The 14,276-nt window shown below is 38.0% G+C and overlaps 1 protein-coding gene across 1 annotated transcript in view; it reads right to left on the bottom strand.

The window, feature by feature from the left end:
- DHX32 (DEAH (Asp-Glu-Ala-His) box polypeptide 32) overlaps positions 1–13,891 on the bottom strand; it is a gene marked incomplete at its 3' end in the record, with an annotated part of 20,368 nt that extends 6,477 nt beyond the window's left edge. The window contains exons 1-6 of the mRNA XM_010075115.1: positions 13,622–13,891; positions 12,478–12,671; positions 10,776–11,148; positions 8,594–8,839; positions 7,128–7,227; positions 6,841–6,999 (exon numbers count right to left, since the gene is read on the bottom strand). Coding sequence (XP_010073417.1) covers positions 6,841–6,999; positions 7,128–7,227; positions 8,594–8,839; positions 10,776–11,148; positions 12,478–12,671; positions 13,622–13,891 — 1,342 coding nt within the window. The remainder of the gene's footprint in view (positions 1–6,840; positions 7,000–7,127; positions 7,228–8,593; positions 8,840–10,775; positions 11,149–12,477; positions 12,672–13,621) is intronic.
- Positions 13,892–14,276: the final 385 nt, after the last annotated feature.

Raw genomic sequence — 14,276 nt, 5'->3', positions numbered from 1 at the left:
ACTCTTTCCTCTCAGCTCTTTTCAAAGGTAGATTTCTGTTCCAGGTCTTACTGTAATGGTCAATATCTTTTGTGAGCGCCAGTTCATTTAAATTCATAACTGCTCTCCTATCACTGCAGCAACTTTCTCCTTACTCCAGCCTCAGGAACTGTTTGATATTTTCACTCTGTTTTATGGATAACAAGTTAAATTCTAGTCCCACTGAAGTTGGTGGCAAAAATTCTACTACAGCAGGACTTGGCCTCATCCCCAGCAAAACGTATCTGGCAGTGGGAAAATAATGGCTGCATTGGCAATTTTTCAGGCTTCTGTGGGCTGCTGTCAGTTTGGATATTAATGTTGAAAAAATCGTGGAGATGAAAAGCAAAGCAAGCCTGTAAGGAGCTGGTAGGTCACGTTTATCCGTAATGCCACACTTCAGCCACCCTGCCTTCCTGCAAGAAAATCTTGGGTTCGGGTTTTTACTTTGTGGGCAATGAACTATTAGTTCATTGCCAGCAGTCTGTAATTAACTGGTTGTAATGAAATAAAGAAAAAAGTAAAATAGGAAGCAAGCAAGCGCCTGTTGTTTTTAACCCTTTTCTGTTACTAATGTTGGAAGGGAAAAAAAAAAATTATTTGTTTTTTTACAGAACTTCTCCACCATGTAAATCTGTTAGTCTTGTGACTTCACTTAATTTTAAAACACTTACTATTAGTAAGTATTTAAAACACTTACTATTAGTTTTCAGGGGAATTCTTTCAGGGCTCTGTAAATTCCTGTTAAAACTGTGGACCTGATTCATTTCAGTATTAGAGTTCATATCTCTGCCTGTGCAACGTGAGGGCTTTCTGTCTAGAGAGAACAGATATATGAGGTTTAATGGAATGAAAGATGAGCCCTTGCAAAAGGGAAAATACTTGGGAAGTTTAAAGAAATGAAAAGTAACGGCTGATGAAGAGTAAGAGTCAGTGACAGGAAGTAGATACCAGTGATGGAAAATACAAGGGGGGTAAAGTGGTCATTCAGACATGTAGTAATTACTAGGAAATCACGGAAAGCTAATTTCCAGAAATCAACAAAGTAGTTTGTGCTAGAACTTACCAAATATATGGTTATATGGCAGCCAATTTCAATCCTCTGATAGCATCAGTAATTTGCATTTTTATACCCTAGAGTTAGTTGCCTTGAGATTTATATGCACAAATTACTTCCCTGTTTTGCTGTGTGTGTTACAAAAAAGAAAAAGACGATTCCTGGAGTTTTATTGTTTTAGAAAGGACAAGATAGTAAAAGTAAATTAAGCAGCTGAAGGAACAGTTTAAAAAACAGAAACAAAACCAAAAGCAAAACAGAATAGGGCTTTCAGATGCGGGTCTGCATTTGGAGGCACAAAATCAATCAATAAAAAGACATTGTAAGAACAGCAAATGCTCCCTTGAGAGTTCTTTATGGTGTTCCTATTTAAATAAAACCTATGATAAAACAAAAGTAGTGTAGACGTTTAGATATGGAAAGTTCTTTTAAGAACGGAAACCTGCATTGCCTTTTAATGATTTCTAGCAAGCATCATTATTTTTAGGGCTGCTTGCCAATGCCAACTACTGCTAACATTGAGGCAAACCGCAAGACTTTGTGACCCAACTGCTGTTTTCACAGGAACAAAGTTAAGAAGAAGCTCTCAAGATGTGTCCTGTACTTTCAACGAGAAAGTGACACATCCCTGGAAGTTTAAAAGGTATTTCCTTGTCTGCTGTTTTCTTTCTCCTGCCTGTGTTCTTTGGCTAATCAAGACTCTGGGCTTGTCTTAGGAAATCTGACTAGTTTTATATAAATACAGATCCTGTTCTTGATCATACTTGAGCTTAGTAAAGCAAATATGTAACTTAATGTTATTGTTGGCATTGAAAGCATTTATCTGAGGGTTTTACGCTGACTGAGAATGATATCCTTCATTTTGGTTTTTTGTAACGCTGACATGAACAGAGTAGGTTATATTTCTAAAGGTAGCTGCACCTTTGATCGTTTCAGTGTCACATCCCACATGGCTGAAAGGGAAGTGCTTACTGTGTGATAAAATGAATAAAGAAGTATTGTTGTGTAAGGAAGCAAGTGATTTGCCCAAAGTTCTGTGAAAAGTGAATATTAGGAACGAAATGTAAATTTCATTATTATGAATAGTCCATTTAATTGCCATCTCGTGCTTATCTGGAGGATCTACAGGTCCTGTGTTCTGGTCTCCTGCTCTTTGAAAATACTATGTACAATACCTGCTTTTTTTGAGAGATCTTTGCTTTCCATGAGAATAGCAGCTATAAAGTTAGAGCTGACATGAATGTCAGGTGAAGGGGTGGTGTATTTAAAGAGCTGATTCACTGCCTGGCAAACCACAAGTTTTTCTAACTTCTGTTAGGCTTAACAGCATGAAGAACTGCCAAAGTAATGACTGCAGGGAGAATAGTTCTGCAGAATGGTGTTTTCTGTTATTGTTTTTTAACGTTGCTTCTTGGATAGCAAACTGAAGGTATGGGGAAATCTAGTGCCAAGTTTTCTTCAAATTATGCAAAGATTTTTCTTCGGCAAGGACAAGCTTCTGTGCACAGGTTTTATCTTGATTCTCTCTTTTTTTTTCCCCCTATAACTTGTGAGGTTTAATTTTTTTTCATGAGTCTGCCATCCTCTGATGCCTCCAATTCTGTTAACTATTATTTTGAAATTATAGTTATAACTGGATCATTAAAAATTACTTTTCCAAACTCATACTTTGCAGTCTTTCCATTCCACCTGACGCTGCTTCTTCACCCCTCCAAGCTGGCTGGTAATGGTCCCTGCTGTGCTTTTCTGCCAGCAATTTGAAATTGTATGCATTTATACAACTCTTGTTATTATGGATATTCTAGAAATACATTCTCAGTGGGGTTATAACAGCATAGCTCTCAAATGTCATGGTATCCATGACCATCAGGAAATATTTTAATCTGAAAATTGTTTATGGTAATTCTGCATGAATGCAGAATCCTCAGACTGCTTTCACCTTGATTTCTTAGGGAAGTTTTACATGGCTTCATCTTTATGCTGATTTACATAGTTGTAATAAGGATTTTCCGGTGATTTAGAAGAATACCTAATGTTGCTGCAATCTGTGGGGAAGGAGTTCTTCTGTTGCATTATATAGCACAGTAAAGACCTAGCTGATTAACTGATAAAACTGTAAAGACATCTCTATTATAGTGGCACAGGAATTCAAATAATGGACTTCAGAACTGCCATGCCAAATACATTTTCATATGGCTCATGAATTCTAAAAAGGGTAACAAGTCTGCTGCATTTGCTCCTCTCGATTATAGCGTGAATTAAATGCAGCAGCTGTAAGCCTGACATGTTTGTTGCTTTCATAATGCAGTAATGAGTCAGAGTTAATCCAGGCTTTTCTTTTTCCTCAAAGAGCAGCAGAAAAAAAAACCCTGCTCACATTGTTGTTGAGCAGAAATAAAATGTTTTACTGATGTAATTTTTGTTTCTTTACTTAATCTGCCGTATGTTCTCTACTTCACGTACAGGGAATGGACTGTGAAGTGCTTCTCTTTCAATTCTTGCTATGAATTCCAGTGTACTTTTGATTTGTTTGTTCACCAGTTCATGTCCATGCATTAATCTGTCATCTCAGTGAAAACATTAGTTTGTTTAGGAGAAAATCACCCTGGGCTAAAAAACCCCAAAACCTCCATCTGTTTCATTTGCAAAGAAAACTTGAGGACGTCAGCTGAACAGAAATGGTGCCTAGGAAAGCCTGGGGCACGTGTGGCACATGGGAGATGCTGCGGTGTGTCTACTCCCTTCACTCAAAGGGAAATCAAGTCCAAGGAGGTGAAGAGACATGGAGTATCATAGGATTACAGACTGGTTTGGGTTGGAAAGGACCTTAAAGATCATCAAGTCCCACCCCCTGCCATGGGCAGGGACACCTCCCACTAGCTCAGGTTGCTCGAAGCCTCATCCAGCCTGGCCTTGAACCCCTCCAGGGATGGGGCATCCACAAGTAGTCAAGCCCAGGACAAACTATGCCTGGGAAAAATAGAAAGACTATTTGTGTTTTCAGTATCTATATGCTCTGAACAGGACTTGATTTGGCCAGGAGTGTATAGGAGCATTGCCGTGTCCTTTTGTGTGTTTGTTTGTGGGTTGGTGGGTTTGGTTTTTTTTGGTCCAGTTGGTTGAGGATGGATGAATTGGCTTTGTGTACATTGGTAGCAGATGAGAATAAGAACTGTTACACCCAGGAGTTTCCTTAGGGTTAGAAAAGCCACACTGCTTGTTTTGTGACCTTTGTTACCCATTTTTTCACTTAGGTTTGTATACCATCTTGGACATCCCTCCTCCTCTACCTCAGCCTTCTCCATCACTTCAGGTTTCAGAAGGCTTATGCAACTAAACTGACTGCAGCAAAGATAACGAAGCCGTTTTGGAAAGCTAAAGTCTGGCTTAAGAGAGGGTGCTTTCCTTCTCCGACAGCTGTTCTCTCTGCCTCCTCTGCAACACTTCCCTGCGGTACATAATCCAGAAAGACGTAACATCTGTTTGATCTTATAACTAGCAATCAAAAAGCTCTGGGGCTACCCTTTAACTGGGTACCAGAGCTATCTGGAGCTGGGCAGCAGGGGCTCCGTGGTGTGACTCTAGGGTCACAGTCTCTGCTTCTGCTGGAGGATGTTGTGCTTCTTCAGCCACCAAAGAGCTGTGTGGCATTGAGTATACGCGGTAGGTTGGGGCTATCTCAGCGCAGAATGAGAAAACTTGGGCTTTCACAGGCTGAAATCATTGACCCGAAGCTCTCGGGAGGATGAAGGACCCAAAGAAGGTTTTATGTGCTTGAAAGCTTGACAGATGTTTTGAGATCTGTTGGTTAGTCAAATACAATAACTACCTCCCATTCCAAATTTGCTTCCTTCTGAAAAGTGTATTTCACAGCAGGGATTTCACACTGCCTGTATCTGACGGCGTGAGCTTTACAGTCATCTCTGGAGAACTGCAGTAGAGATGTAACTCAAGTATTTAGTAGGAAAGAGGTTCGTTGTCCACACAGAAGTGGGAAGAAGAAAGCCCCAGGGCAAAGAAAGCCAATGTGTGATTTATCCTAGGATAAGGGAAGAGTTGTACTAGACAATTAAAGCAAGGTTTCAAATGTTTAATTATGTGGGGCCTTAAGACGGGAAGGAAAGCAGGAAATTGTGCAGACTTTCTCATCTTTCAGTGGACCCCCTACAGTGTTTGTGGGATTTTTAATCTGTTCAAAGTTTGTCTAACATTCCTCACACTGTTCCAGTAATTCCTAAAAGTTTTCAATACCTTGACCTCTGGCTTTTGATCTAGTTAGCAAAAACTTTTTCATATTTGATCCCCGTCCAAGTAAAGCTGATGCATTAATCAAATGCCCTTATAATTTTGTACACATCAGCAAGATGCTTTCTTCAGCTGTATTAGCTCAAAAATCCAGATGAAACTTGGAATTCCCACATCTGTGAAATCCTTAAATGCCTCTAGCATTTCATTATGAATACCAACTGTCTCCATTGTGCCTTTAAATCAAAAAATACTGAATGCTTTTCTTAATGTAGCTTTACTAATTCATTCCACAGTTCAAGAACAACTTTCTTCGTATCCAGTAAAAGCACTCTACATTTTAGAATTTTTTTTTTTTTGTTAAAAACTTTCTGAATTTGAGTGGAAGCCAGCAGTATTCCACAACCATTTTCCCTGAAGGTTTCCTAGATTCAGCACAGGAGGTGATGCTCACAAGACCAAATACTCCCTGATTCCCAATCTTGAATTAGTTACTGCTCAGAGTGGCAATGTCTTTTCGTGTTTCTGCGAGGCGCATTTCTGCTAAACAGTCAGACTACAGAAAAGTAAAGTAAAATTCCACTTGAAAATTCCACCTACAGTCTCACAACAACCAACAGTGGGAATTAAACTCTTGATTACTGATTAATTGCGGTGCACAACACGTGGAGGACAAGTAACCCTTCTAATTTCCAGTATGTGCATGAGGAAAGGGAAGATAATATAAAATTCTTCCTATTTGCACTGGAAAATTATCATAAATGTAAAGAATAGGTCACACCAATGAAATCTGTGTTATTTCCCTCACTTCACTTGGCTTCAAGTCAACAGAATTTGCTGTGGTACTTGGGTTTTGTGGTAGATCAGGGGAGGATATTCTATAGAAAAAGCCCTAAAATATGAAGTCAGTAAAATAAAAAAATAAGCAACCACTTTCTTCACACTCTTACCTCAAAATTCAGAATATTCCCTGTCTAATATTGAAAGTTTATTCAGGTTTATTTTATAAATAATATTGTCCTTAAGTAACACCTGATTGTAAACTTGAGGTGGGAGATGCTGGAGGATAAGAAGCAAGCTGATTTCCTCCCAGTATATCTCTTAGGTAACAACAGTAGATTCTTTGAGTTCTAAACTTTTGATTAAAAGAATCTGTTTTGTTAGATACCTGTACAATGCCTTGTACAATGGGACACATTTTCTTTGTGGGTTCCAAGGAAATAATGTGAAACCTAGATGAGAATGTTTTTGGAATATTGATTTTTTTTTTTCCCGTTCCAATTCTATTCAGATACTTTATGGTCTTTTCCAGAGCAAACAGTTCATAACACGGTGACGTTTTTCTAAGTGTACCTATCGCTTTGTGAAGTGTTCTAGCAGGGAAGTGGTGAAAGCAGTGGCTTTCTGTACTGTATTGTGTTCACTGTATTCACTGTACTGTGAATAACAGGGCAAAATTAATCTTTAAATAACTGCAAAACTAGTAATAAAAATATGGACAATCTGTCCATCATCATTACCTGGCCTGCTTATGAATTCACAGTGTCCTAAGCCTGCGATATCCATCCTCTTCAGGAACAGAACCATGCTGGTTAGCTTTGATTCCTGGATTTTGGCTGGTAGATGTGGTTTCATTTCTTTGTACGTCAATTCTTCAGGATACAAGCAGAAGAGTTTTCCTAGAAGAGATTTCAGGAATATTACCTTTTTTTTTTTCTTCTTCTTTTTTTTTTTTTTTTTGCATTTCAGCATTGATTCTATTAATAATTTGAGCTAATGGATTTAAATTTTGAGCTAATAATTCTACCTGATGAAGACATGCCCAGAATTTGTTTATGCATCTCTGCTTGACTTTTGCTGATAGGCTGCGTTATAACAGAGTCTGCTCTGATTCTAGGATTGTACACCTTTAAATGAAAGAGATATTTAGCATCAGATAAGTAAGTGAAGACTACAAAAATATTAATGGTCTGTATTGAATTTTGGCTAGGTCATTTTAAAGAAAGTATAGTAACATTTTCATTTCTTTTTCTAGTACATATTTCACCAGCTTGGAAATGAGAGCAGTCAGCACTTTGATAAATTGACAGACACTTAATGTTTTGCAATAACTCTGTAAGTATACTCTAAGATAAATATCTTTTTCTGAAGAAATGCACCTTCCTAAAGCACAAAATGTATATTTATGGTATCATCAAGAAAAACATCAAGAAAGATTATTTATTTTTTCCAATGGCAGAATCCCAACATTGTCTGATAACATTTTGTTCCATAACTCTAGATTTTTGTCTTAACCCTGAAATCTGTCAGTTCAGTACAGGAGACAAAGACTGTAACAAAGATGTACAATGCCCCATTTTATTTTTCTTAATTGTACTTGGTTTTGATTAAACTCAGGATCCGATTCCCTCCCTCTTCTGACCACCAGATGATGTCCATAAGCTTCTGTAGTGTGTGGCAAGACATACAGCATCTGAATAAAACAACTTTGTAGTCATGTCACTTGAATTGACCTAGTCTACTTTAAAGAGGGTTTTAATAAAAAAGATAAAAGATGCTTCAGTGCAGGGGACAAATGTCTTTCCCTCTAGGTAAGTTTATTATATATCCCAACTGCAAGACTTACATGGGATTTTGTTCTGTGCAAAACTTTGCCTCTTCCATCTGTGATTTTGAACTGCTGCAGAATGAATATTCGAGAACTGAACTTCAGCTGTTAGGACAAAGTAATTGAATTAAAGGGTAAAAACTGCATAATCGGTAAGAGGTGATTTGATGGCCATCAGGACTGTGTTGCTGCTTGTTCCTACATAGTCACTCATTCCCTAGGACATCAGTTTGTATAAATGAGAGAAACAAGAGACAGATGTTTGCAGCTGCACTAGTCCTTCCCAGGATGGGGAGGAAAACAAGAACTGAGGACGTACTTAGAATCCACTGTAAAAGGTCAAAGATAAATTGCAGCCTTTGGAGGTACTTGGATGGAAGCACGAATCCGGAGCAAGCACAAGCAGCTTTAAGAAGAAGTAGTTCCCTGCATGAGCATCCTTCGGTGTTGTATGATCTCCGGCACTGCACTGATTACGAAGGCATTAAGCAAGGGTAAACTGAATGTTAAAAATATTATACAATCTGACTTACGAAAGAATAGAAAAATATTTTTGATCCCTTAGAAACCACTTGCACCAATTAGCTGCACATTTCCCTTTCCCCACCCTGAAAAAAAGCTTACGCGTAGTTCATTCTTGGCATGCTGACTTTGAATTTACTAACCTTTCTTCTTTCAACACCGACATCAATGACAAAGGTGACGTTTTTAATCCAAATCAAAGATTCGCCAAAGCTTGTGGTGAGTAGCACTTTTCTTCTGTATTTTTTGCAGCATTTCTGTTTTTCTTGATTTGGCTTGGGAATTAGGTCTTGTTTTGTGGGGTATAAAGGAACTGGGATGAGTTCTCCAAGGTCAGGATTTAAATGAGACTGTTCCTGTCTGATCATTTGGTAAGCTTTTTCAATTTCCTGTAAACACAAGAAAGGGGTTTTTTTTTGGTTATTTTTTCTCATGAGTATGAAAAACAAATATCAATATTTAATTTTAAAGCAACTTTTTTATTATAAAATGAATTTTATCTATGTATGAAATGATAACAACATTTAAATCTTACCTGATTAATAATTAAAGGAGAAAAAAAAGGGAAAAGAACTATGTATGAGAATTTATGGACTGTATCCACTAACTATAGACCAGAGAAGAGCTGGGACATTTTTTGAAATGTCTTTTTCTCTTCTGCAATTTTCAAAATAGTCTTGTCTGGCTTTAATCATATCCTAACCAATATCCAGGGGAAGACAGATGTGCAAAAATATAGTATAGGAATAACAAGGCTGTGAAATTGTGAAATGATCACTGAGCTTCATGTCATAAAAAAATCCAAGTATGCAGAAACCTCCCTACTTTAATCATTATGTTTAAAAAGGTGTAAGTGTTGTAAAGGTTTTATATTGTTTTTTTTTCCCTAATGATTTAGTAAACTCTGTGAAGACTTAATAAAGTAAAAAAAAAATCTCCCTAAGCAGTGTTAATGGAACATGAGTTTTAAAACAGTCCACAAATTCAGAGGTTGAATATAAATTGTCATAGTTGTTGTTTTAGTCTTTTTTTAAAATATAAAATTATTGGTGTTGTGAACGATTTTTTTTTAAGGGTGCACAAAAATTATTCATAGGCTTGTTCTGTTTGAAAGGGATTTTTTTTTTCAAAAGCATTTTTATTAGCAAAGATTTTTCAAAATTAAAAAACCAGACTGAGTTTCTATTTGAGAATGACGCTACATTTGTAGTAATAGGTTGAAAGTATTCTATAAAAATTCTTAAAAAGATATTACAGTAGCATCGAATAGCAAGGCTGGCACCAAGACAACACATAAATCTTAATGTTCTTAGTTGATTCATATTTTTGTTCAGTTTAAAAGACAGTTGAGTGCTAGGGAACAGTGAGCCATTAGAAAATGAAACTAAATCCCAGTTAAGCAAGAACGCATGGGATGTGAATGGTGAGGTGACAGTTCATGACGAGTGTTTTGTTCCTTGGGAGAGAGAAAACAAAGTAATCTCTTCTCGGCAAGACAGAAATTACTTAGTATTGTGTGGGACTTGCCCATTAAATATTTTTTAGTGAAAATAAACCTTGCTTCCTAGTCCTTGGAAATGGAAAGACAATGTGTTTTCTCTCTAATATTATTTATTGTAAATATGGGAAGTGATACAGAGAATTCATGAATTCATCATTTGTGAAATATGTGCCTATAAGGTTTACAACTGATTATTAACATTATTAAAAATGTTACGTGTCCATCCCGTTTTACAGTGAAAAGCAATACTACCTGGGTAGTTTATGGTCATTTTTCTTTGCTTGTGAAAAGTCATTCTCTCCTGGAGCTACTAAGATGAATTTGTTGTTCTACAGCAGATTGAATGATACAAAGTGGAAGGTTGAGTATCACTATCAGGAAAATAATAATAATAATAATAATTTATGAGAATTTAAAGGCTTAAAATATTTATTTGATGGGCAGATTGCTTTAACAGCTATGAATTTTTTTTGTCAGCAGTGAATTTAGGGTGTCACTGCTGTCTTCAGGGACTCGGAGGTGCCACTGTTTGGAACAGCCAAGCCCATGCAGAGTCCTGGATTATTTGTAACACCTCTGGAGTGACATTTGCCTCGTGCTTTTGTGTACACAAATGGTTGGGAAGTTTGCAGCTGTATCTATATATGATACAGTGTTATGTATACCTTAACTTCTTTGTAGGAAAAACCTAAAATTATAAAAACTGTTGGCAGAGTCTGGTGTCTTAGATGCTGTCACCAAGATATTTATAGGGCGTATAAAACCACAGATATACATTGTTTCTTGATTAAAATCAGAAATATTGGAGTTGGTTAATAACTTACTTGTTCACATGCCAGAAAGATGACAATGTCACCCTTCTCTTTTGTGTGGTGTATCTCAAAGAGCAGTCTCAGTGCAGACAGAAAGTGGTCTTTCTGAATGCTGCAAGAGTACACAACCTCGGCGCGGTGTTTGTTTTCCACTCTTATGAAGGGGATGCTGCCGTAATAATTCTGCAGTTCGCTGGACATATGGGGCGCAGTGAGTATTACCAGCCTCAGTTCTGGTCTTAATATCAAGACGTCTTTAAGAAGGCCAAGCAAAGCATCTGTTGCGACAGTTCTTTCATGCACATCATCCAAGATGATAATGCCGTAATAGCTCAGAAGAGGCGTAGACATCATTTCCCTTTGTAGCATATCATCTGTACAGTATCTGCAACGTACAAACAGAACACTCGGCAAAGTTTCTTGGAATATTGACTGTAAGAAATTAATTCAGGGTCTTGGGGACAGCCTGGTCCTTTCTGTTCTAACAAGAAAAGAACAGGTTTTATAGACAGCATCACAGTCTCAACTACAAGTTTAAACCTTTCTTTAACTAGCTGGAAACTTGATGTGATTCAATGACACTGAGTGGCACTATGAGTGAAAGGATGCTCTAGGCAGAGGAAATATTCTGCCCTAAAATCATAACTTCTGTTGCTTTTCATCTTCCAAACTATCTAAGCATATTGCATGCCATAACCAATTCTGGAGCCAGGAACTAATATTTAGATGAGGAAAGGAAGGTGTACAACGGACACTCGAGACATTGCCAGAAACAAGGCAAGAGATTGATTCGTACCGTAATGCCCTCCTCACTTTCATCCCTATTATTCCTGCTACTGAAAGTTTTTTAAAAGCATATTATTTTTTAGCTGCACTGCTCAGCAGGACTTTGCATTTTTGAACCAGGTTTCGATGCGTAAGAGGATAGGATTCATCTCCCTTTCACATCAGGAGCAGCTGCAGGAAGATGCGTGGCAGGATGAGGGTTAGAGAATTACCCGTGCAAGGAAAAGGACACACAAAAGGAGGAGTGGCTGAACTTGATTTGCAGAGTGGTGAGTATCCTCTTCTCCCCTGGAAATCAGTGGCTGGGGAAAAGGCTTGTGGTCTAGATTTTATGGTTTGTGCCTGCCATACTAAGGAACCAGAGAAAATAACTCTCCTAACTTTCAAAATCTGCAACGCTGTGTTGCTGCTGTCACCTGCCTATATTTAATACATTAAGTACATTTCTTATCTCTTAAAAATCCTTCTAAATGCTTTTTTTTTCTCTTGCTACTGAATATACCCTTTTCTAGCCATGATTTTTGATTGCTTTTAAATTCCAGCTTTACTTTGTGGTAGATTATCCCATGTTCTCAGGTGGTAATGGACACTCCTGTACTGGAAAACAGACAAAGAAAAAGTGGAATGATACGGAGGCAACTGAAGTGCTTAATGAAGTTTTGCACAGATGGTAACCTTGCCCACTTAAACCTCTGCTACGATTTGGCACAGAATACCTCCTTCAAGCCTTTTACAGCTTACTGATTAATCACAAAATCTCCAGTACCTGAATTTTAAAATATTTTATGTGTCATTATAAAATAGTGGAGTTCTTTTGTTTTCATATTGTATGCAAAAATATTTTGCAACTATAGCAACCTTCCCCCGCTGCAAACTTTTCCAGTTTCAAAGAACCGTAAGCTATGTATTAAAAACCAAACAGCCAAACCTGAGGATAGTTTCTGTTGTACAGCAGCTTTCAAATGGGACGAAATACCCCACTTCGTGGCCAACGTTGACATCCATTTCATCGGCTACGCGCAGTGCCAGCCACACCGCTGTCTGCTTGTGTGCCTGGGTGCATACGACTACGCCGTGTTGGTAGTGCGCAGAGAGGCAATACTCAGCACACCACTGAGGAACCTGTGAGTAAATAAGAAAACAGGTGTATTTTGTATTGAACACATTTTGCAGAGACTGTAATGCGAAGGTAGTCGACAGTGTGGAAGAACTAAATCAACCTGAGCACCCGCTACTTACTCTCTGCCTGTCTACTGATGGATGCGCTCCACCTGACACCGAAATTATCTGCCTTGATAAATGTCAAGACCTGGAATCTCTTAAGGAGTCAAGAGTTGGAGTGACATGGGCTGGAAGATTTACTTGGGAATTTCTCAACTGGACTCAGGTTGGTTTGAATATCTTGCAGAAGGGACGGAATTGGCCTCTGGGGAGCCAATTCTTCAGCATCTGCTGGTTGATCCAATAATGTTAGTGCAGTTGTCAGGGGCTTCTCAGCTGGCTCAGCAGTAAACCTGCCTGTGCTGGATCACATTCAGGTGGTTGACATGAGAAACATCTCCCAAACTGACAAATGCCACAGTAAATATATGTAATTTCAGATTACTCTATAAACCAAGATAACTGAAACTGAACTGCTCCAGAAACTTCTGCAATAGCTCTCTAAAATAAGTCCTGAAATTATTTTACACTTAGCCTTGGCCTCTCTGAAGACAGTGGAAATACACCTGTAATTTCAGTAGGGAAGGATTTTAGCTGCTACATTCTGTAATACATTCGAAAGTATATATTTCGTAGGTTTTCAAGTTGAGGTGTGATGTTGTGAGATAGAAAACAAAAATTTACAGTGCTTATACTGGTAGATCCAATAATATTTTATACAGAATTTTTCTAAGGTTATGTGTACATTTGGTTCTGAATTTTAAACTATAGTAGCTAGTAAATAATAGTAAATTCACTGCAAAAAGATTTTTCTGTCTTAAAATTACATCATATTAGTAACTCTGAAAATGTGCAATGTTAAATGTTCAAAAAATAATAAGAAACATCCCAACTGGGTACATTGTACTGACCTGGGAGCTCTTGCCGGTCTTAGCGTCTCCTGACACAATCACAATTTGATTATGAAGCAAACTTTCCATAAAAGTATGTTTCTCTTGCCATACTGGAAGTTGTTCTCTTTCTTTCATAAGTTTATAGTAACGGGAAGAGTAAGGCAAGCCATCAAAAGGATTAAGCTCTAAATCTTCTCCACATACTAATATTTCTTCTTCATCACCATCGCTGCAGTCAAGGAATTCTGAAAAGCTGTGGATCTCTGGAGAAAAGGTTGAAACCTCCATTTTTGTTACATTTCTTATTCCCAGCAAAAACACATTAGTAATGGAAGGAGTCCTTTGTGTGCTGATTGATCATTCTCTCCCCCTAAATCTGAAGAAATCCATTTCTGCTTGCTTCAGGATTACTATTTCCCAGAAAGTTGAGTCTTGGGGTCCGGCCACCTTCTTTGTTTAATAACCCAAGTGAGCCTTGAGAAAATCTTTTTTTTAAATGTCCAAACTCTTCAAAACAGCAGTGATTAAACCGTAAGATGTTAAACAGAAGCCGAGTTGCTTTTGCAGTTTAGTAGCACGTTAAAGCCAGACCGTGAGTACCAGCCAGTGTGTTTGTTCTTCTCTGCTCCTGCTCGGCCAGGCTGGAGAATAAATGGGAAAGAGCACGCTGAGC

The sequence above is a fragment of the Pterocles gutturalis genome, unplaced genomic scaffold, assembly GCF_000699245.1.
Source record: "Pterocles gutturalis isolate BGI_N339 unplaced genomic scaffold, ASM69924v1 scaffold8367, whole genome shotgun sequence".
NCBI classification, from domain to species: domain Eukaryota; kingdom Metazoa; phylum Chordata; class Aves; order Pterocliformes; family Pteroclidae; genus Pterocles; species Pterocles gutturalis.
This window is presented reverse-complemented; position numbering and strand designations above follow the sequence as displayed.